This window comes from Quercus robur, chromosome 10 (assembly GCF_932294415.1).
Source record: "Quercus robur chromosome 10, dhQueRobu3.1, whole genome shotgun sequence".
Lineage (NCBI taxonomy): Eukaryota > Viridiplantae > Streptophyta > Magnoliopsida > Fagales > Fagaceae > Quercus > Quercus robur.
This window is the reverse complement of record NC_065543.1, coordinates 5,188,344-5,212,161: the sequence shown is the minus strand read 5'-3', so window position 1 is coordinate 5,212,161 and position 23,818 is coordinate 5,188,344. Positions and strand designations below refer to the sequence as shown.

The following is a 23,818-nucleotide window of genomic DNA, read 5'->3' as shown; positions in this document are numbered from 1 at the left end:
TAATTTATTAACAAATGTCATAACCCCTAAGAACTCATTAGCCGGACTTATATGATTATTTATTTTTTATATTGACAAAGGCGGATAACCAACTGATGTGAGTGCCACCGGTCCACTACCATATTTGTTTTTGGGTTTTTTTTTTTTGCTATTATTAATACTAGTCGCTAACCCGTGCGATGCACGGAAAATGTATTGAGTACAATATATAATTTAATCTTTGTTTATTTTACTACAACACCAAAATTGAATTTGTAAAATAAAATCATATAGCTAAAACATTTGTTAACAGCTATACGTTTCAAATATTTATTAAACTATATTATTATTATTATTATTATCAACTTAACAGTATTTTAATATATGATACCAACATGCTTCAAGAAAATGTCCAACACTGAAAACAATTTCGAAAACAAACTCAACTAAATAGTTTGATGAATAAATATATTACAATCTATAATATCAGCCAAGAAATAAACTTTGAAACCAATATGAACAAAATCCACGTCAAACAAAACCATTTCGATCATTAAGAATATGACTGACTAAAGTCATGAAAAACACAGGATTCATTACAAAAAAAAAAAAAAAAAAAACATCTTTAGTCTTTATAGATTTTGCCTAAGTACCCAGATACGATGACACATACTCACACAAAAAGAGACATAAACACGGACAATTAAAGAAAAAATAAGAAAAACAAAAGAGACGTAAACACAGACAATTAAAGAAAAAATATAGGAAAAAAAAGTTAGGAATAGAAATATAAGATAAAGATGGGTTACCCTCAAAAAGAATAATCCATGGATATTCATTGAAATCTTCTAGATAATTTCTGATAATAGAAAAAATAAAACCCAAAAGTTATGATGTTAAAACTTCCAAAAGGCCAAAAAAAAAAAAATTAAAAAATCAGAAGATTCAAATCTTCAAAAGTATTGAAATAAAACAATATATATATATATATATATATATATATATATAATTACGCAATAGAGAAATACAATAGAAAGAAGGGAATCCATGATTATAACTTTTCCACTTATGTATTAGACTCCTCTCCTTCTTCGGTCAATGCATCAAGGTTAGGGTTATTTGATTTGTTCATTAAAAATTTGAAGATTTAATTAAAAGATTCAGGCCCAGCAATTAAATAAACAAAACAACAATTGACAAACTTATAAGAAAAAGCAACAAATTTATAATTTTTATTGAACAAATCAAATAACCCTAACCTTGATGCATTGACCGAAGAAGGAGAGGAGTTCAATACATAAGTGGAATATGTGAATTGTGAAGCATGAGCCGCCCTCAAAAAAAATTTTTATTGAACAAATCAAATAACCCTAACCTTGATGCATTGACCGAAGAAGGAGAGGAGTCCAATACATAAGTGGAATATGTGAATTGTGAAACATGAGCTGCCCTCAAAAAAATTCTTGAAGAAAAATAAGTTTTAAGGAGAAAATTGTGTTGCAGCAAAACTAAGTTTTTGGGGCTTAGGTTTTCTACGCAAGCAATTCTTAAATAGGAGAGAGTAGAGGCGGTGGGAGAGTGTCCTTATTTAGCTAGAAGTCTAATTTGCATTGGAAAAGGAAAACAGTGATGAGGTGGAAAATTTAATTTAATTTAAATTTAATTTAAATATTGTGCTGACGTGGAAAATTGTGGGAACTTCAAAAGTGTCGGTTATATATATATATATATAGATTAAATAAATAAATAAATAAATATATATATATATATAGATTAAATAAATAAATAAATATATATATATATATATATATATGTTTTTGGGCCTATTATTATTATTTTTGATTTTTTTTTTTTGGGCTTAATGATTGGATATAATATTAAAATGTGATGGCTGGTATGGTATCAAATCTGCCCAAAAGAAATAGACACGGAAGTGTAGGATAATTCACTGAAAAAGAAAAAAGAAAAAAGGTTTGTCCCAAGTTCAACACTCCATAAATTATAGAGTCTTCTGGTGGACCACGTCACTTGTCCATCATTCCACTAAAAAACTTCCACTTGTTTAAAATTGCTGAGTCATAATTAATTTATGTTTAAAAAATTTTTATAACAAATGATGGTTTTTAGACCCCTTAAAACAATTGATTTAACCTAGGTAATTAACCAAGTTGTTACTTAGTTCAATTTAACAAATCTAGGTTATCACAATAACAAAGATCATATCATGCAAAGCAGCGGAAAGATAAATAACACAAGATATGATCACCCAGGAAACCAAACCGGTAAAAACCTGGGGAGGATTTGACCTAACTATTCTCAAGGTAAACTTGAATCCACTATCTTGAAAGAATCGAAGTTTATACAATAAGACTTACAAGCCCCCACGCTCGACTTCCTATTGCTCTCAACCAGTAAAACTTACTGACACGACTAAGTGCAATCTCTGAATCCACGGACTCCTTCTTTCTTGGATTCACCACCAGATACAAGCACACCCGCTTGTGTTTTCTTTAAATTTCAATGACAGTAATCGAGTTGATCATCAAGGTGTAGATAAATCTTCTCCTTGAAAACCCTAAGTTTGTGTAAAGGAAAGCTCTTCTAGATCTCACAAGAGATTTACACAAACCACAATATGAGCGACACTAAAACGTGGCTAGAGTTTGCCTTTTATACTTAGGACAAATTAGAAAACCCTAAAAGGTTTTAAAACAACTAAGGCTGAGTTGGAAAATTTGCAGAAAAAAAACATTATGCCCGAGTTTCGATCGATTGAGCCTAAGCTTCGATCGATCGAGCCAGGTCGAAATGCATAAAACTTTTATGCATTAGCTCAATTCCAACTTTACATAAATGCACAACTTTGAGCAAGACTAAAACACTTCTAAACACATTGTTTTGATCATGGTTTGCCAATAATACATATTAGAGTTCTAAATACATAAATACCTAAGTCTTTATAACCTAACAAACTCCCCCTTTGGCAATCCGTAACAAAACACAACTAGAAACTCAAAGTTTACAAAATAAAAGCCCTTTACACAAATAATGCTCATAAAATAAATTCAATCCTAACTACTATCTATCAGTTGCAAGTGTAGACAGCAGCTCAATTGAATCAACCTGTATATTTTCTGAAATACTAAACAAAATGCATAACCGCATGTGTGGAAAAAATACAAGTAAACAAATTAAATTCTTAATTTCAAACAACACACAATAAAGGCATATATCAATGAATAACTCAAAAATATAAATCAATAAAAGTTTGAAACAAGAAACATATAAGGAACCAAAAAAAAAACACTCCCCTTAACATGAATATCCCATAAAAACATGGCAAGAGCTAAAAAGGTAAAATATAATGTGAAGCACCTAGATACAATCTAAACTTCATAAGCTCCAACTAAAGAAATACTCTCCCCCTGAAAATAAAAACTCTACAAAGTACTCACCCTTTTTGTGACGGAATGCTAAAGGGCAAACAAAATTCATCATCAAAAGGGAGGTGGTCTAAACTGTGCCAACTCCACACGCAAGGCACAGATCTCATCGAGCACCTCCACCAAAATCTGTCCATGAGTCGCCTGAACGGTCAAGACATGATCCAACGTACGTCGAATGTCTGAATCATCCGAAGTAGTCGGTGGAGGAACATCAGCACTAGCAGCACCACCACCAGACGTCTCAGCATCATCAGCACCTATAGAAGAGGGAGGAAGGGGAACAGTACAAGATGACGCACCCCTAGGACGCGAAGGAACAGCTCGCATGTGAGCAGCCCTCTGTCTAAGAAAGGTGGGACCTATGGGAGCAATGACATAAACAGGCTCACCAGACGGGAAACCATCTAGACTTAAAAAGAGCAAAATCCTATGAATGAAAATAGGATGAATAAGCGCATGTCCTACGGCAGAATTCCTATGAACCTCGTTCAAAAAACGAAGGAACAGATGAGGGAAACTGATCGACGCACCAGAAACAAAAGCATATAAAAACACACATTGTTCTAGAAGGATGGTATGGAAATGAGAAATAGGCCACAACGAATGACACGCTATCCTAAAGAAAATATAGGCAGTCTCGGAAAGCTCAGTGGACGTGATCCGAGGATCAGAACTCTACTGGATAGATGATCCAGTGATGTATGACATGACAACATCTAAGGAAGGCGACTCATCATAGGGATAGTCAGGCTCCCGAACAACCGGAACCCCAAAAGCCTCAGCCACTACCCGAGGGATAATGGTGAACTCGACATCTCGTATCCAACTCCTAACAAGGGTGTTGGAATCATAGACGTGGCAAGAGAGGTTTGAGAAGAACTCTTTAGTCAGGGCGGTCGAGGGTGGATGATCGATCTCTAAGAGAGGCAACCAACCTCTAGACTCAAAGTTAGCCCTAATGGCTGGATTAATCTCATCTAAAACCACAGCACGCTCAGACCAAATCTTATGCTTACTGTTCAAGGTCTCAAAGGCCTCTCTGCTCTTATCATTCCTAAACACCTCACTCCTAGAGGGAGACTTAGAGGAAGTGGAAGGGGTCCTATGGGCTCTAGTTTTCCTAGGTATGGTACTAGGATAAGGACCAAAACACAAAGCAAAGGAACAAACCAAAAAAAAAAAAAAAACCAAGAAAAAATACCAAGGGCAGACTACAAGTTAGCACATAAAAAAAATATAAAACAAAATCTATATGATGCATGAACAATTTAAATGGCATGATGCATGTCCTAATGCAGTACAATTAAGTCCAAATAAGTTCAAATTCACAAAATTTGCTTGAACATAGAGGTATTAACACAAAAAACCCAAAATATGGAAAACCACTTGATCAATTTGAAAGATATTGACTAATTGATCATCTTACAAGTTAGATTTCAAAAAATAATGACCAATTACATCAATTGAACAAGCCAATTTTATCAATTTAACCCAATTTGAACAAAATCCCCAATTTGGATCAATTACAAACCCTAGAATTTTCAATTTTTCACAAATCCCCAAATTGATCAAATTAACCAACATATATCATGAATATAACAATATAAAAGCAAAACCCAATGATTAATTTCAGAAAAAAGGGATTGATTCAACAAAAATCCCAAAAATGAATATTTCCGAAAATTCCCTTAAAATGCATGAGTTTATGCATGAAAACAAGGAAATAAATGCAAAAGAAAGGGTATAAGGTTCTTACCGGCCTTGGGAGACAAAAACCTTGCAAAAATTTCAGAGGAAAATGACAAAAAAAACCTTAGTGGAGCCTAGCCAAGTCGGAGAGAGAGAGAGAGGAAAGTTTGAAAAAGTAAGTTTGAAACAGTCCAATCTGACTTTTAAAAAAACTTGATTCACGAGTTTCGATCGATCAAAAAACAGCCTCAATCGATCGAAACAGACAGAGGCTTTAACAAAACAATTTTAAAAAGTTCGATCGATCGAAACAGTTAGAGACTCTCTCAAACATATTTAAACAATTTCGATTGATCGAAAAATAGAATGGATCGATCGAAATGGACAGAGGCTCAATAAATTTGAGGAAAAACACAGTTTTAAAAAAAAAAAAAAATTAGAATCAACTCAAAGCATTGAAATTTAAGAACAAAATGCATGAGTATGTGATGATGTGATTTTCAAAAATAAGAATTTTAAGCCCAAATTTCCCAAAAATAAAATTTCTTACATTCTCCATAAATTTTCAAGCAACAAATTAATTTTGCACAAAATTCAAAGTATTTGCAAAACTTGGTTGGTCAGACCATAAACACATACAATAACATGTACAAAGTTTAGCAAAGAGTAACTTGTGTAGTGTGTGCAATTAGCAAAAGTTTAAGATACATGTGAAGTGATATGTGAATAGCAATCAATCACAAAGTCTACAAGATTCATCAAAAAGAATTTAAAAGAGACTATCACCTAAAGAGTTACATTATATAACTCCCATATCTCCTAAATCATAAGCTTGCAATTATGTAAGTTTCTTGAATTTATACTTCATAATATACACCAATTTTAAGTCATGTGATTTTGGCATCAAGCCTAATAGTACACACCAATTTTAAGTATTAAGCAATTTAAACCGAGGCTTCACCTTATGTTCTTTTCGTGCATATGCTACACTTTCTCGAGTACAAAATTTTATGATATGCACTAAGGTGTTAGTGATTGGCTAGTGAACAGTGGTGAGATGATTATTTATGCCTTTCTCTAAAAGTTCAAGTCCGACAGTAAAAAACATGTGACTTCAAGATTAAGACATAGTAATCAAAAACCATAAATATCTTTCCCACACAACATGTACTACAAAGTTTTAACTAGTAAAGTGCAATAAGTAAGCTCATCAAAGCTAAACAAGGTACAAACAACATGTTATGTGAAAATAAATTGACCAACCTTGTTCTTCAAAAACCAAGAAGAATAGTACAAAACAAAATTTGTTTCCTTTTTCTTCCTTTTATATATATATATATTAAAAAAAACACCTAGAATGAAATGCATGAATGTTATGCAATGCAAATCCTAGAAAACAAAAAACAAAACCAAAGAACAAAGGTCACAAATGGTAGAGCAATGAAACACAAGGACCATGTCAAAAAGACTCAGTTAGTTCGAGTCTTTTGCATCCAAAACCTTTTAGATGCACCATGAGTATTGGAGTTCTTATTTACATGGGAATGATTACCAACTCCAGGATTTGAATAAAAGTTTAAAACTTTTACCAATTCACCAATAAGTACCATAGGATCTTGTGCTTGAGGCACAGGTACTTTTGGTTTGTTTGCTTTCTTTGTAGCTTGTAACTTGTAACAGTTAGGACGTATGTGTCCAGACTTTCCACAAAAATGACAAACCCATGTAGGCTTATCATGTGTCTTGTTCTTAGATAGGGTAGGTTTCTTAGACTTAGACTCTTTCAGATCAATCCTAATCTTCCTAGATGATGAAATTTCTATGGGTTTGACCATCTCACTCACAAGGGGTTTGACAGTTTCACTCACAATCTCACTCACAGAAGGTTCAGAAGAAGATGAAGGGACAAAGTTTGTGGAATGGGGAGTAGACACAGAGATGCTTTTAACATAACCTAAACCAGATTTGTCAGAAGGAGACTTTTGAACACTCAATAGTTGATCAAGTTTAGAATTAGTAGATCTAGCAACCGATAAATCAAGTTCCAAAGATTTAACTTTATCAAGAAAAAGCATATTCTCAGTTTTCACATTGTTCAAAAGTTCAGTAGTATCAAACAGTTTTACAAGCAAATTTTTCTTATCAAGCTCAAGAGATTCAATTTTGTTTAGGCCAAGTTCAACATTCATAGCATCCTTTACAGCAACTTTGCAAAGTTTATTATAAGCCTCTTGAAGATCTGCATCCTCAGAGAGTTCCTCATCAGAAGGGTTCTTCATCAGAAGGGTTCTCTTCAACAGATATGCTCTCATTGACTACAACAGTAGCAGTGAAAGCAATGAAGTTTCCATCCTCATCACAATCAGACTCATTATCTGAAACTTCACCATCACTAAGGGTTACAGCCATAGTCTTACCCTTAGACTTCAAATAGGTAGGGCATTCAGATTTCATATGACCATACTCTTGACATCTAAAACACTGAGAACCCAAAGAATTATTAGAAGATTGACCTACTTTTTCTCTAGGTTTATCATTATTATTAACCTTAGTGAGATCATGCTTGCTAAAGTTTCTAGGTTCAGCAGTGTTTGTGCCTCTTGCCTTTCTGTTACTATTTCTGAGAAAGTTTCTAAAATTCTTGGCAAGGTAAGCAATCTCTGTAACAAAGAGCTCATCATCAAATCCACCACTTTCAACATCATCAATTGACTTAAGAGCCATTGATTTGGATTTGGTAGTTTTAGGTAGATTCAACTCATAAGATTGAAGAGATCTTACAAGTTCATCAACATGGATGGAGTCCACATCCTTACTTTCAGTAATGACAGTCACCTTGGGTCTAAAGTCTTCAGTTAAAGATCTAAGAATCTTCCTAACAATTTTAGGTTGATTATAGATTTCACCCAAGTTAAAAGTAGAATTAACAATGTCATTCAATTTAGCAGAGAATTCATCAAAAGATTCATCAACAGACATCCTAATGCTTTCAAATTTAGAAGTCAATTGCTGTAATTTATTGATTTTGACAGCCTTTGTGCCTTCATGCACAGTCTGGAGGATATTCCAAGCAGTATGAACAACCTCAACATTAAAGATTCTCTTAAATTTCTCCATAGAAACAGCGTTAATGATAGCATTTATAGCCTTACTATTAAACGCAGCTACTACTTTTTGAGAAGTTTCCCACTCACTAACAGGAGTAGTGGGCTTCTCCCATCCATATTCAACGAAGTTCCACACTCTTTCATTAATAGATTTCAGAAATGCTTTCATCCTTATTTTCCAATAAGCATAATTATTCCCATCAAAGTGAGAAGGAATAACTAGAGAGTGTCCGTGTTCCATGACAACAGGGGTCAATGATCAGCTCAGTGATCAAAAGATCAACAACAAGAGAGCAACTTGCTCTGATACCATTTGATGGTTTTTAGACCCCTTAAAACAATTGATTTAACCTAGGTAATTAGCCAAGTTGTTACTTAGTCCAATTTAACAAATCTAGGTTATCACAATAACAAATATCATATCATGCAAAGTAGCGGAAAGATAAATAATACAAGATATGATCACCTAGGAAACCAAACCGGTAAAAACCTGGGGAGGATTTGACCTAGCTATCCTCAAGGTAAACTTGAATCCACTATCTTGAAAGAATCGAAGTTCATACAATAAGACTTACAAGCTCCCACGCTCAACTTCTTATTGCTACCAACCAGTAAAACTTACTGATACGACTACGTGCAAACTCTGAATCCACAGACTCCTTCTTTCTTGGATTCACCACCAGATACAAGCACACCCGCTTGTGTTTTCTTTAAATTTCAATGACAGTAATCGAGTTGATCATCAAGGTGTAGATAAATCTTCTCCTTGAAAACCCTAAGTTTGTGTAAAAGAAAGCTCTTCTAGATCTCACAAGAGATTTACACAAACCACAATATGAGCGACACTAAAACGTGGCTAGAGTTTGCCTTTTATACTTAGGACAAATTAGAAAACCCTAAAAGGTTTTAAAACAACTAGGGCTGAGTTGGAAAATTTGCAGAAAAAAAACATTATGCCCGAGTTTCGATCGATTGAGCCTAAGCTTCGATCGATCGAGCCAGGTCGAAATGCATAAAACTTTTATGCATTAGCTCAATTCCAACTTTACATAAATGCACAACTTTGAGCAAGACTAAAACACTTCTAAACACATTGTTTTGATCATGGTTTGCCAACAATACATATTAGAGTTCTAAATACATAAATACCTAAGTCTTTAGAACCTAACAACTAACAATTTTAAACAGGTGAAAGTTTTTTAATGGAATAGTAGATCACATCACTTGTCCACCATGTGGATCTTATAATTTTTACAACACTCCATTCTTTTAGGATTCTTTTGTTAGAATCCTGCAAATTCTTTGAGTAACTCTCGAATCAAATGTTAACCATTTATTATCAAATAGATAATTTAGATTTATTATGTTATTAATATTTATATATTAATTTTTATTTATTTCTAGTATAATTATTATAATGAACTTTAAAAGTAATGAATAAATTAAATTTTTGATAAGTCTATAATTGAATTCCCTAAACACTAAAATGAAAAGTTGAATTTCGTCTTCAACTTTAATTCAAAAATAAACTTTTTTTTTTCAATATGTCATCTATAATGGAGTTTTCTTGAACTTTCAATGTTTTTTTTTTTTTCATTTTTTTTGTTTGCCCTTTCTCTTTCTTTGAAAGGTTTGTGACTTCCTTTTTCTACCGTCCCTAGGGACAACCAGACAAAGGAGTTCATCACTTCTAAAAGTTCTAAATTCTAATGTTAGTATATATTCTTAGGTCATTTATACACACTATATATATATATATATATATATGTATTTTTTTTTATATACTATAGGGCTATACCTACGTAATCTTAATGGTAATAAACCTATTATTTTTTTTTTAATTTTTTTTTTTGAGAATCATAAAAAATATATAAAATAAGCTAATAAGTAGTAACATATATTCACCTATTATTGCATTTAATTATTGGATATATAGTATGTGCAATAACAAGTGTATGTGAAATATTCTCTAAATTCCAAAAGTACTATTAAAGACACAAAAATTTACAACATCTTTTGTAATTTGTTGAGGTTTCAAGTTGTAAAAAGTGTATTGTCACTTTTATACAAATTCACAAACATACTCTTATTTTACATTAATTACTAATGACATATTATCTAAATAACTGTCATTTTTTTGTGTCATTAGAATTAATATTCCAAAGTGTTAAAAACCAAATTAAGGACTTGGACTTGATTAGTTGATCTTAGAATATAGTTCATAAAACTGTTTTATATAAATATGAAGAATATTCATGAAAATGATGTTTCAATTTTTTTTTCTTGGAAGGAAAAATGGAACACAAATTCAAACAATTATTATTTGAAAAAAATATTCAATTGGTTTTTTTGTTATTGAAATATGCTAAAATTATTAGGAATCTCATTATAAAAATCTTATAAATTGAAATGTAACTGAATGTGATTAATTTTTTTTTTCATTTACACTATTATGTTTTATATTTAGAAGTCAACTCACCATTCATACAATTAGTAATAGGTTTAATATCACAAATTTTCTCCTAAATTTAATAAAAAAAACTATTTACAAAAAAAAGAACAAAAATTGTCCTTCTTCAAAGTGATTTATTCAATGCATTGAAAATTCCAAAACTAAACCTTGGAATTTGAATACAATACAAAATTACGAACATTAAGATTAATACAAACAAAGATCAATTATTATGAACCAAAAACAAAAAAAAAGATATCATGCTAATTGCAAACCAACAAAAAAGAATGGTACAAATTTCCACATCTATTTTAAGCCATAACCCAAAAAAAAAAAAAAAAAAAAAAAGAAGACTTTTCCATATCTATCAAAAAAATCGAAAAAGCACAATTAAAAAAAAAAAAAACTTAATTTGTAATATATTTTACCAATATCTCTCTCTCTCTCTCTATCTGAATGTTAGTTTTACTTTCATTTCTTGAATCTCTCACATTCAATGCTCTCTCTCTCTCTCTCTGCAAATTCATTCGATGATTGAATTGACATTTCAATCGTAAATCTCGACGGTGCTCTCCAAGATTTTCGATTTTCGCGAGCACATGGACTCTCCTGGTTAGCTTCTCTGTTCTTCGTTTTCCCTATTCTTTTTGATCTTTTTTGAATTCTCAGCCTTCAATTTTACACACTAATTGTCTCCGAACCAGTGTTTCTGATCTGTGTGTATATATATGTGTGTGTGTGAATAATTGTATGTATGATTAGGCGTGTATGTATATGTGTTTGTATATGATCAGAGAGCGAAGTGCAAGAAAAGCCCTAAGAATGAGAGTATTGGATGGTTAATGCGATATTTGCTTGTTATGTGCATTGATACGATCATTTGGATCCCAAAGATCTGCTTTTTACTGTGGCATTACTGAAAACTGGTGTTTTTGAATGCGGAGTAGTGATAACTTGTTTGATGCAAGGTGCGCGGAAAATGGCACGATAATAGTAAGGGTAGGGTGGAGGGTTTGGTCGTGCGTTCAAGATCAACTGCCTGCTTGCGTGCGTGTGTGTAGTTTAACAATGATAATTAGAAGGACTTCGATTAACGATGGGCTTGTATGATCAACGGAGTTGACATTTGGGGTGCACGTGGTTGTAGTGTCGTGTTGGTATTAGGGAAAATGCGTGTTTAGATCCAAAGACACAGTGGAGATTAAAGTATCTCTAAAAAGTTTGTTTCAAGATATACTTATAAAAAAAAAAGTTCGTTTCAAGAAAGATCTAAATGAGAATGTGGTGTAGGAATTTGTGATGGACAAAGATAAGGTTTATGTGATGTGTGTGTGTATATATATATATATTGTGTTTTCATATGATCATTTGGATCCAAAGATCTGCTTTTTACTGTGTCATTACTAAATGCTTTGTTTTTGAATGTTGAGTAGTGATAACTTGTTTGATGATATGAGCCTGTGGCTAAATGGCATGATAATAGTAATGATATAATAAAAAAAAGCGGGGTGGAGAAGTTGGTTGTGTGTTCAATACCAATTGCGCGCGTGTGTGTAGTTTAATAGTGATAATTAGAAAGACTTCAATGAATGATATGCTTGGTTCTTCGAAAATTGCTGCTGAATGAAAGAAAACATGTTGTGTTTTTATGATCAATATGGTTGACATTTGGGATGCACATAGTTGTAGTGTTGTGTTGGTATTCGGGAAAAAACGTGTATATGACCAGATCAAGTGCAAGGAAAGCCCTAAAAAAGAGACTCTTGAATAGTTAATGTGATATTTGCTTATTATGTGCATTGATATAATAATTTGGTACCAAGGATCTGCTTTTTTGTTGTGGCATTACTAAACTCTGGTTTTTTTGAATTTGGAGTAGTGATAATTTATTCGATGCATGGTACACGGAATGAGCTTTGGCTCAGATGGCACGATAATAATAATAAAAACGGGTGGATGGTTTGGTTGTGTGTTCCAGACCAACTATGTGTAATTAGAAAGACTTTGATGAATGTTAGGCTTGGTTCTTTGAAAATTGTTGTTAAAACAAAACATTTTGTGTTTGTATGATCAATAGAGTTGACATTTGGGTGCATGTAGTCTCAGTGTTGTGTTGGTATCGGGGAAAAAGCTTTGTTTAGATCCAATCACACAGAGAAGATTAAAGTGTCTCTAAAAAGTTCATTTCAAGAAAGATCTAAATGAGAATTTGGTGGAGGAATTCGTGATGCTAGGGATGAATGTTAGTTTTGATGGCTCTACAGTGGTATGTGTTGGAGAAATTTCATGTGGAAAAATCAGTGCAAGATATTTGTTTGCAACTTCTTGCATGGAATGCAAAGGAGGAAATGTTGAGCCTTCTAAATGATGGTGGTAGTGGTAGTAACAATAGTAATAATCATCCTTATGACAATGGTGGCAATGAAAATTGCTGCTGAATAGAGTGGAAACTTTGAGGAGGACCCACTAGCTTGTACAAAATGCGAGATACGATCACATATAATGTGTTTACTTGCTCATCTTGGACTTTTAATGTAGACCATGCAGCGCAAATTACCCTGTACTGTTGGTGCATGTGATTTATAGAACAAAGAGAACAGTTTCAGTAAGCAAGAATTTTGGCATTTTAGAGAAATATTTGAACCATATGAGGGCATGCAGTTAGGGCATATGCTGTCTAGAAGAGTGTTTATCCTAAAGTGGATAGAGATAATGATTGGGGCTGGTGAGAGTCTAAAGTCTACAAAAACATTAGGATAATTAGATTCATGAGCTACAGAGAATAAGAGAACAAGATTATTCAAAAAATGAAGACAAGCATCCTACCTTTGTAAATGCAGCAACTCTCTGCAAGACCTTTGGGGGAGTGTGGAATGAAGCAGCAAGGAGGACAACCTAGTGGGACAAATACAAAATTAAAAAAATGTAAAATAGTGAGTTGCATAGTTATTCAGCAGTTTGGAAAGCTTGTTATTTTCTATAAGAAAATATTGTGTTTTGAGAGAGAGAGAGAGAGAGAGAGAGATAAGATGGTAGCAACATTTTTGGAACTACCTTAGGGGAAAACCATGCATGGCATTGATACACGTATTGTGGAAATTAGACCTAAAGAAAGAAAACAAAGGCATCAATTATCGCAATATGTTTTTAGGGTGTTGCTTAGCTTAGTTACTAAAGTCTCTTGGCTTTGCACTAGAGACATAGGATCTAATATTGCATTCAAGAAGGTGGGAGTGGTTTCCTTATTTTGAAGTCTATAAACTTAATTGGTCTCCAGACTCTCCACTGGATCAATGCTAAACTGTATCAATTTATTTGTCCAATATCTATTTATGTATATGCACAAATATTGAACACTTTTATACATAATTAAAAATTAAGAAAAAATTGGATTTGGCCACATGCCTTCACCGAATAGTACATTTGTGGATTCGTTGATATGCATATTTGAACATATATAGAGGCATAGGTTCCAAGGTAAATTGTCTTATCTTTGAATAAGAGGTCTGGAATTCTAATCTCATCTACACCAAAAAACCAATTGATGTCTTGGCTTAATATTAAAGTGCAATCATTATAAAGTAGACGTCATAGGCTGAAATTCTATGTATTCATAAAAAAAAAAAAATTATAAGGAAATAGTAATTTACATTAACGCTTTATTTGTTTTGGTGGAAAAGGTTTTCCACATTATTTGATGTTTGGTACAGTGGAAAATGGAAGTCAATGGAACAAGTTTTCTATGGGCAACTGTCAACGGAAAACAAGCCTAATAGAGCAAAAAAATGTTTTCTGAAATGCTACTTACTCAATAAACCAACGCAATTAAACCCTGCACCACAAAAATTGTCTCACTGGCTATTTCTCCTTTCTCTCTCTCTCCACAAACCAACCATTGATTGCCGCTTATCAGCATTGATCAATTGTAGACTTTTTCAATAGGAATTTTTTGGCTCAAGCCATTCACTTTCCCTCATATTTTTGGGCAAATTCCAAATTTGGGGTTTGTTTTCTGAATGAAAGTTATTGTTTATATTTTTATTTTACCTATCAAAAAAATAAAAATAAAAATTATACATGCAAGTTCAAAGGGCTTTTCTTTAGAAAGGTTCCTTACGTTTTCAAAAAAAAAAAAAAAATGAAAAAAGAAAAGAATCCCGTGCAAGTCAAGCAATAAATATGAACTTAGCTTTGTCTTAATTCTTAACTAGGTTTTTCTAATTATTAATGTAAAAGGTAAAATTTCTTCCACCCTTAGTTATCTTGTTGCATAAATATGACTGATTCACTGATTTCTGTAACTTCCAAAAACTTTTCAGATTATGACTAAAGTCTAATACTATGCATGCTACCCACCCCTTTTTCTTATTGCAGTTGGGGGCTTGAGGGATGCATCTATTATAGTTCTTACATTGGACACTGGTGAAGTACATATCATTGCCAGCTTGTCTTCCAGGACTGACACTCAGGTCATATATGTTGATCCAACAACTGGTGCATTGTGCTACAAAGGAAAGCTGGGTGTAGACATTTTTAAATCTGAAAAAGAGGCTATCAATTGCATTACAAATGGATCACGATGGCTTTGTAAGAGTGTGGTATATGCCAGGGCGATATTGGGTTATGCTGCCCTGGGAAACTTTGGTTTGCTTCTTGTTGCAACAAAGTTAACTGCCAGCATTCCGAATCTGCCTGGTGGAGGGTGTGTATATACGGTGACTGAGAGCCAGTGGATCAAGATATCACTTCAAAATCCCCAACAACAAGGAAAAGGAGAAGTGAGGAATGTTCAAGAATTGACTGAGCTTGATATTGATGGGAAATACTACTTTTGTGAGACAAGAGACATCACTCGGCCTTTCCCGAGCCGTATGCCCTTACAAAACCCTGACGATGAATTTGTTTGGAATGGATGGTTTTCACTGCCTTTCAAAAACATTGGGCTGCCACAACATTGTGTCACTCTGCTACAGGTTTATCTTCATTCTTGGTATCTTCATATTGATGCTTATCTGATGTCTGGTTTTTAGGTCTACCTCCTCTACATGTATTGTATAATTTTCTAGTCTTTGCATCATATGCCCATCATAGCTTGTTCTATTGTATGTACCATGTAGTTTTGTATACACACACACACACAAAGAATGTGTTAGGTGACCAACTACGAGTTAGTTTACACGTTCAGCATTTTATTTTTTGCTAAGATACACATTAGGAACTTAACTTTGTGGGATGAAGTGCTTTACTTGAATTACTTTATCTCATTATTTTCTTCTTGTAAGAACAATGGTAGAGGGTGAGGCCATGGATTCAAGATCCACTATGTGCATGTGTAGTACCAATAATAAAATTGATAAACAACATGTTGTTAACTTTTGATTTAGGGTTCTGCAGTACCTAATGGATTGGTCTAGGTGGAAATTGATGCACTGTATATTATCTCTCTCTCTCTCTCTGTCTTTGTTTTTTTAATGAAAATAACCTGGATCGGCATATTTTCCACTGGAGGATTAGAAAGCCTAGGTGAGATCCAGTTTAGCCACATTTTTTGTCCTCTATTTTTTCCCTAAATGCAGAGGCCAGTACAAATTTTAAATTCTACTAAGTTAATTTTTGGATTTTGGACCTAGTCTGTGACTTGGAATAAAGAAAAAAGAAAAAGAAAAAGAACACTGATGTTCTGTTTACAAATGCTTTTTGATCCAGGACTTTATTGCTTCATTATTTTTTTTTATCAAGAAAAAAAGAAAGAAAGAAAACTGATGTCTTTCCAATGACTGTGGAGTGCAGAATGAGGATGATGAGATGACTTTCCTGAGCAACTCTTGGCCACCACACACGGTGGTTGAATCCCCCACAAAATTCCCCTATGGCCATTTGAAACTCATACTGGAAAATCATAAGGCTTGACCACCACACATGGTGGCTGAACCAAACAAAACGATGACACCCATCTAACCCATACTCAAAATCCATTGCTAAATTTTAACCAAACCATGCCAAACTGCCACAACTAATTGTTCAAACCACCATTTAACCCAAACCCATCAGCCCATCCATTGATCTAGGGGAAGATCTAACCCAAATCACCCAAGATTGAACCATTCGAGGAGAGAGAGAGAATTGCTACGGATTTTAAATTTCATTCTCGTCAGCTTATCCATCGATCTAGGTGAAGATGCAACCCAAATCACCCATGATTGAACCATTCACAGAGAGAGAGAATATTTAGGGATTTCAGATTTCTTCCCTAACAATTCTCTCTCTAACATAAATTCACCCAAGTTCATGCGGGTAGCATGTGAACTTATTTTTCTGATTTGACTTTTTTTCTTTTCTTTTCGTTATTTCTGTTTGTTGACACATAGGCTCCATGTCATATATTTAACAAACATTAACTCACGTCATTTAAAAAATATTTTTTATACAAAAAATTTGCCACATCAGAAATTTTCGTTATTGAGTTAACAGTGAGGATTTTGTTGAAACAAGGGTTTTGAAAGTTGAAGCAGGGGTTGAAGTTTAAGGATCAAATGTGTAATTAAATCTACTTTATGTTTAATTATGAAGCTTTCAGTTAGCAATGCTTGTTTGAGTAAAAAGCAAAAGTTAGAAATCAGAAATCGCTTGATTGCTCTATTACATTCAATTTATGCTGAAAATGTGATATTATAAAATTTTTCTTTCTGAAATTTATTTTGAAAATGTTTCTCATCCACAAATCATTCTCACATGAATGTACTTAAGCAGTGGCTTCTCTTCTTTGGTTGTTGTCACTATTAAAAGTGCGCTTTAAAGGTCCATTTTTTTAATTGAAATTTTATTTTATTTTGTTTTTCTCCCCAATTCACTTTCACAGTGATTTACCTTATAGCATTCAAATAGAGAACTTATGTGGTGGTTAAGATATGATATTAATGTGTAGGGGTTTGCAGAATGTCGAAATTTTGGAAGCTTAGGTCAGCTAGAAGGGATTGTTGCTTTGACAGCTCGTCGTAGCAGACTGCATCCTGGTACTCGATACTTGGCTAGGGGTCTAAATTCATGTTTTAGCACAGGTAACGTGAGTTATTAATGACTCTGGAAAACAAAATTGCATTTTTTTTTTTAATTTTTCTTGTTGGAATTTTATAGGTTCTTCTGTTTCTCTCTCAGGTATTCCCTTTAGTACACTTCCTGTGTACTTGGGAACTACCCCCTTTTGGGAATTTTTTAGTAACATTATATAAAAAAGCCATGTTCTTCTGTACCATGCTGAATGGATCTGCCAATGAGCTATAGCTCAATTAGCTCTTTTTTTTTTTTTTTTTTTAAGAAAAACGAAAAAAGTAATGATATTTTATTAATAGGAAAGATTACTTTATGCTCAGGATGATGAATGCAACTACCTCTTCCTCCTCCCATAATAATGGGTTGGAGTGAGGAGTGAGGTGGGTTCAAGACCCACTGGGTCCGTATGTAACTTACCAATAAAAAAAAAATGCTGAATGGATCATTGTGGGATACTTGGTCAATTATGCAACTCTTTTTCTGACTGCTTTTTTGGTTTAGTCTTAACTCTTAATGGATAGGGGCACACACATAAATTCCATGCCATTTAATTCCCTCCCATTTTTAATCCAGATGTAACACACATCATTTAAAAAATTAAAAATCCAATGATCTTGAAAAACCAAATAAGCCATAAAAATAATTGCCATGCGTCTCAAATTTGGTAAAAAATTGGAGGGAATTGGAGGATTTAAATGAGAGGGAATCTTGTCCCTAAACATTTGTATTTCAGATGCACTAGGCTATCATGCCATCGTAGGGTGGCTACTATTAAGTTATGCCAGAATATGTGAGAAAATGTTTTCTATCCCTATTGACTTGTCAGTGAAAGATTCAATTGTTGTTACAACTTTTACCTTTAGATCTTTACTTGGCCCATATTTGTTTAGGGAATGGCACCTATTTATACTTTTATGATGTACAGTGTTGAGATTAATAACTTAATGATTTGATTTCTACTGAAAAGAACAAGTTAATATGGATATGCTCTGGCTTTTTAATATTGGTTGGCATGGAGGAGTTGGAGACAAAAGGAGATGTTCTACATGGAAAACCGCTCCGTTAGTTCTTTGGGGACTGTTTGGACCAAGAGGAGTGGTTGTGCTTCTGATGTGAAAGAGGCACCTGTGTATGAACTGAAAGTTGTTGCCTTTGTTATCTGCTTTTTTTTTTTTTTTTTTTTCCCTAAAATAAATTCTGTTCTTGTAGGTATTAAAAAGTCTTTTCAAGTTTATGTTCTTGTGAGTCTCCTCTGTACTTAAGTAAAAAGAAAAAAAAAAAGTTTCATTCTGTACTTGAGTGAGGGCATTTTGCCATTATGTGCCTCTTGGGACAAATGGCATTGCACTTATATGTATATCTGATCTTCTCTCTCTCTCTGACTCAATATCTTTTTAAAGTTCTATTGCAGGCATTATATCATTTGTTTTATTGCCTTCACTTATCTCAGCTTTTTATTGTATTCCCCATCAAATTCTTTGAACTTAAGAAGAATATGTATTTGACAGGTAATGAAGTCGAGTGTGAGCAACTTGTATGGATCCCCAAAAGGGCTGGTCAGAGTGTTCCGTTTAACACTTACATTTGGAGACGTGGAACCATTCCAATCTGGTGGGGAGCAGAATTGAAGATCACTGCTGCAGAAGCAGAAATATATGTTTCAGATGATCCTTATAAAGGAAGCTTACAGTATTATCAGAGGTTGAGTAAAAGGTATGATGCTCGAAATTTAGATGTAGGTGTTGGGGGGAGTCAGAATAGAAAAGCTCTGGTTCCAATTGTATGCATCAATTTGCTTAGGAATGGAGAAGGAAAGTCAGAGTCCATTCTAGTTCAGCATTTTGAGGAATCTTTGAATTATATCAAATCAACTGGAAAACTCACATATACTCGCATCCATTTAATAAATTATGATTGGCATGCCAGTACAAAGTTAAAAGGTGAACAACAAACAATTGAAGAATTGTGGAAACTTTTAAAAGCACCCACTGTATCTATAGGCATTTCTGAAGGGGATTATTTGCCTTCACGACAACGGATTAAGGATTGCAGAGGTGAAATCATATATAATGATGACTATGAAGGTGCCTTCTGCTTAAGATCACATCAAAATGGAGTGATACGTTTCAACTGTGCTGATTCTTTGGATAGAACCAATGCAGCTAGTTATTTTGGCTCCCTCCAAGTTTTTGTGGAGCAATGCAGGCGGCTGGGAATATCTCTTGATAGTGATCTGGCATTAGGTTATCAGTTGAATAATTATGGTGGATATATTGCTCCATTGCCACCAGGTTGGGAAAAACGATCTGATGCTGTGACAGGGAAAACATATTATATTGATCATAATACTAAGACCACAACTTGGATGCATCCCTGCCCAGATAAACCTTGGAAGAGATTTGACATGACGTTCGAGGAATTCAAGCGATCAACAATACTTTCACCAGTATCTCAGCTAGCTGATATCTTTTTGCTGGCTGGTGATATTCATGCGACACTCTATACTGGTTCTAAAGCTATGCATAGCCAAATCCTTAGCATATTTAATGAAGATGCTGGAAAGTTTAAACAGTTTTCTGCAGCACAGAATATGAAAATTACTTTGCAGAGAAGATACAAAAATGCAGTTGTGGATAGCTCTCGTCAAAAGCAGTTTGAGATTTTTCTTGGAATGAGGCTTTTCAAGCATCTTCCATCAATTCCCCTTCAACCCCTGAATGTATGTTGCTCTAGGACTATTCTGAATTAGGTGTAATATTATTCTATTCTTTTATATCCTTATGCTTCATTCATGTACTTGGTTGTTTAGGTTTATAACTGCATAAATTTGCTTGGATGGATGGTGATCTTTTGTTAATTTTGTAAAACCTTTTAAGCTCTAGCTTAATTGGCATCTCCTTCCCTTGCAAGTTCTAGGTAGATACTTGTGTAAATCACCTTTAAAAAAAATTGTAAATTTTTTATCAACCCTCTTTTTATGTATTGTTTCTCTTACTTTCCAGAATTTGTTATATGTGTTGAACTTTATGATTAAATAGTCAGCAAATGCTGATTCATGATGTCAATTAATATATTTCCTGTTGTTGGTATGTTGCTGAAACTATGTTGGAGACAGGCTGTGGATCATTAGTTATTTTACATTTTTAATTTTACGGAATACATCCATTAATATTGCTTTTTTTTTTTTTTTTTTAATATTTAAAATTTGTCTTCTCTTATTACTCCATTAAAAGTCTAGACTCTGTATCTATTATTAATATTATATTATCTTTTGCAATAATTACACTGCTGTTTTGAAACTTTTAAAGGCTCATATTATCTACTATTCATTCTAGAACTTTAAATTGCATTGCTACTGTAAAGTTCGGTGGAAATTGGTGCTGATGCGATATACAGATTATAACACATGATTTGTCAGACCTGCTCGTTACTTTTGTCTCATTGATAGTTCTTTTTTCCCTCCTTGCCCCCCTCCTCCCTCTCTTAGATACTTGCCGCCCACTGAAATTGGTAGTGGGCTCAAAAAATACTATAAGTTATATTGATAAGTTCTTTTGTAAAGCTGTCTACTAAGAATAGTTAAATTTAATACTTGTTGGATTTAAGATGATTTGAGGCCCCTTTTAAACTTTATCTCATCTGGAAAAGAGAAGGTTGATTTTTGTGAGAAATGCTCTAAACTTGGTGGATTTGGCCTTTTACTTAAGTTAAGTTAGGGTCTCTGCCACAAACCTAGGCCTTCGAAGTTCCTTCACTAGACAAATTTGTTTTCCAGATGATCATAACTTAGCCTTTGACTTTAGTTATATGTTTATCTTTCAGATACTACAATGTTGCTCCTAGGAAGCTAGTACTTTCTGGAAGTTATTACATGAGAATATTTGTTGCTTGTGAGCATTTTTTCCCTAAGACATATGGATCTTGTCTACTACAAACATGATATAGCTGTGAGGTGTGAATTTACAATTGTATAACATGATAATCTGTGCAGGTACTTTCACGACCATCTGGTTTCTTTCTTAAGCCAGTTCCCAGCATGTTTTCGACTGCTGATGGTGGAGCCAGTCTTTTGAGTTTCAAAAGAAAAGACCTAATCTGGGTATGCAAAATATATTTCTTTTTATCACGCAGGAATTGTTTTGATTTGGGGCTGATAGAAGCACATTCTCATGAATAATAATATTAAACATTCACACAAGACAACAATATTTAATATGGTTCACTTATCAAAAAAAAAAACAATATTTAATATGGTTCAGCCAACTCCAAGCCTACATACATGGCAACGCCAACTAAAATCCATTATCTTGATATGGATTGTAATCACTCTCAACCAAACTCATAGACTCAAAAAAAAAAAAAAACGCTTCCAAACACAAACAAAACCACATGCACACAAACTCACAATCCCAAAGCTCCAATACACCCAATAATGCTCTCACACGAAATAGACAAATTCTCAAACTACTTTTTGAAGAAACTCGCTCCATGTTCTTTAAAGAGTCTTCTCTTGTCCCCATGTGGGAGGGCCCTTGGGCTAAAGTTACCAAACCCTTTGCAATAATGCCTATTTATAAGGCTTCAATTCTATTCCTTGATGGACAAGGAATACCCAATTACTTATTCAATTAAGAACTTTGTTACACACCAAGGAAAAAAAGATCGTTTTCTTAAATACCAAGATAGAGAGCGAAATTTTCAACCAATAACAAATTGCCACATCATACCACTATGTTTGTATAGTGTATCCAATTGCAAAATGCCATGTGCTACTTAGTGGGTCCCATTCTCATTATCAGAGGCCAATAGAAATTTTCTAAATGTCACTAAATAAAAATTCCAAAGAATATCCAAGAGCCAATCACATGTTGACACTTGCTGATAATTTTATTTAAAAGAACACAAGCAATCTAATTAAATGCTGTCATGTGTTATTTCAAAGTAAGACACTTTAGCTAATCAAATGTTGCCATGTGTCCTTTCAAGAACAAGACTTAAAGTCCTTCCATTTGAATCATGACACATCATCAATCAAAATCAACCATATGCCATTGAACCTCCTTAAGACTCTTATAGATAGAGGGTCTTATTAGTCTTGTAGGAGCAGATTTAGAAGTCTCAAAGCTCTAGATAGATTTAGAAGTCTCAAAGCTCTATTGGAATCTAGCTCCTATGTGATGCAGGAGGCAATGAGAAGACAGACTTATTATATTTTATTTATTTTTAAGTATCAAGGGAAATTTTGTAATTGCATAATATTCTGGAATGGGCTATGCTAACAATCCATTAGATCTTCTTTTGGGTTTTATTTAAGTTTGGTTACTTAGTTAGGCTTAGTAGTAAAAGCCTAAGGAGTCCAAGTCCAAGTCTTATAAGGGTTTTAAGAAATCCTAGTTCAACTTAGATTAGGTATTAGTTTTCTATTTAAAGAGTTGTAGGACTTTCTATTGAGGTGAGATTAATAATGAATGTTTTTAGAATTTAAGAGCTGTGAAGCTTTTTTTTATGGTTTGTGTGATGCAACCTTCTCCGAGGTGTGATGCCAAGGAACCCTAGGTGTGATGCTTAGGAAGTCTAGGTGTGATTCCTAGAATTTATTTATTTTCTTTAATTTTACTATTCACAGTTACTGTTTATATCACTGTTCACAGCAACCTAAATCTTGATTTTCACCTTTATTTCATTCCTAAAGTCCTATTAAACCTTGTTTCCCCTTGTCCTACGTCACTAAGCCTCCAAGAACTTCAACCAAGCCTCTAAGAACTTCAACTGTTGAAATTTGACGGATTCAAGCTCTAAGGACCTGAAGAATACATCAATATCTTTTAATGTGAAGAACATTCATCCCTTCAATCCTTAAAGTTTATTGGAGTCAAGCACCAAAACTTCCAAGAACTTCAAGAATTTCAACCTTCAAAGCTTTGTCAGATTCAAGCTCTAAAGCCTTGAGGAATGTTCAAAAAATACGCTAATAACAAGTCTCTAAATCTCTACCAAGCGCACAATTAGAGATTCATCACAATTCCATTGAAAAGACCTCTCAATCCCTCTTCCAATCAAAGTGGAGGACATTTTGTGATTGAATCGAAATTGCA

At 33.7% G+C, this 23,818-nt stretch overlaps 1 protein-coding gene across 2 annotated transcripts in view; it reads left to right on the top strand.

Annotated features, from left to right (window-relative positions):
* Window positions 1-11,115: 11,115 nt before the first annotated feature.
* Window positions 11,116-23,818, top strand: part of LOC126703620 (probable phosphoinositide phosphatase SAC9) — a 32,912-nt gene continuing 20,209 nt past the window's right edge. The window contains exons 1-5 of one of the 2 annotated variants that reach the window (XM_050402645.1): window positions 11,116-11,285; window positions 15,048-15,646; window positions 17,599-17,731; window positions 19,232-20,442; window positions 21,715-21,822. In XM_050402645.1, coding sequence (XP_050258602.1) covers window positions 11,273-11,285; window positions 15,048-15,646; window positions 17,599-17,731; window positions 19,232-20,442; window positions 21,715-21,822 — 2,064 coding nt within the window. In that variant the 5' untranslated portion in view covers window positions 11,116-11,272. Of the gene's footprint in view, window positions 11,286-15,047; window positions 15,647-17,598; window positions 17,732-19,231; window positions 20,443-21,714; window positions 21,823-23,818 lie in introns of those variants that run through there. The other variant, XM_050402646.1, reaches the window with a different exon arrangement.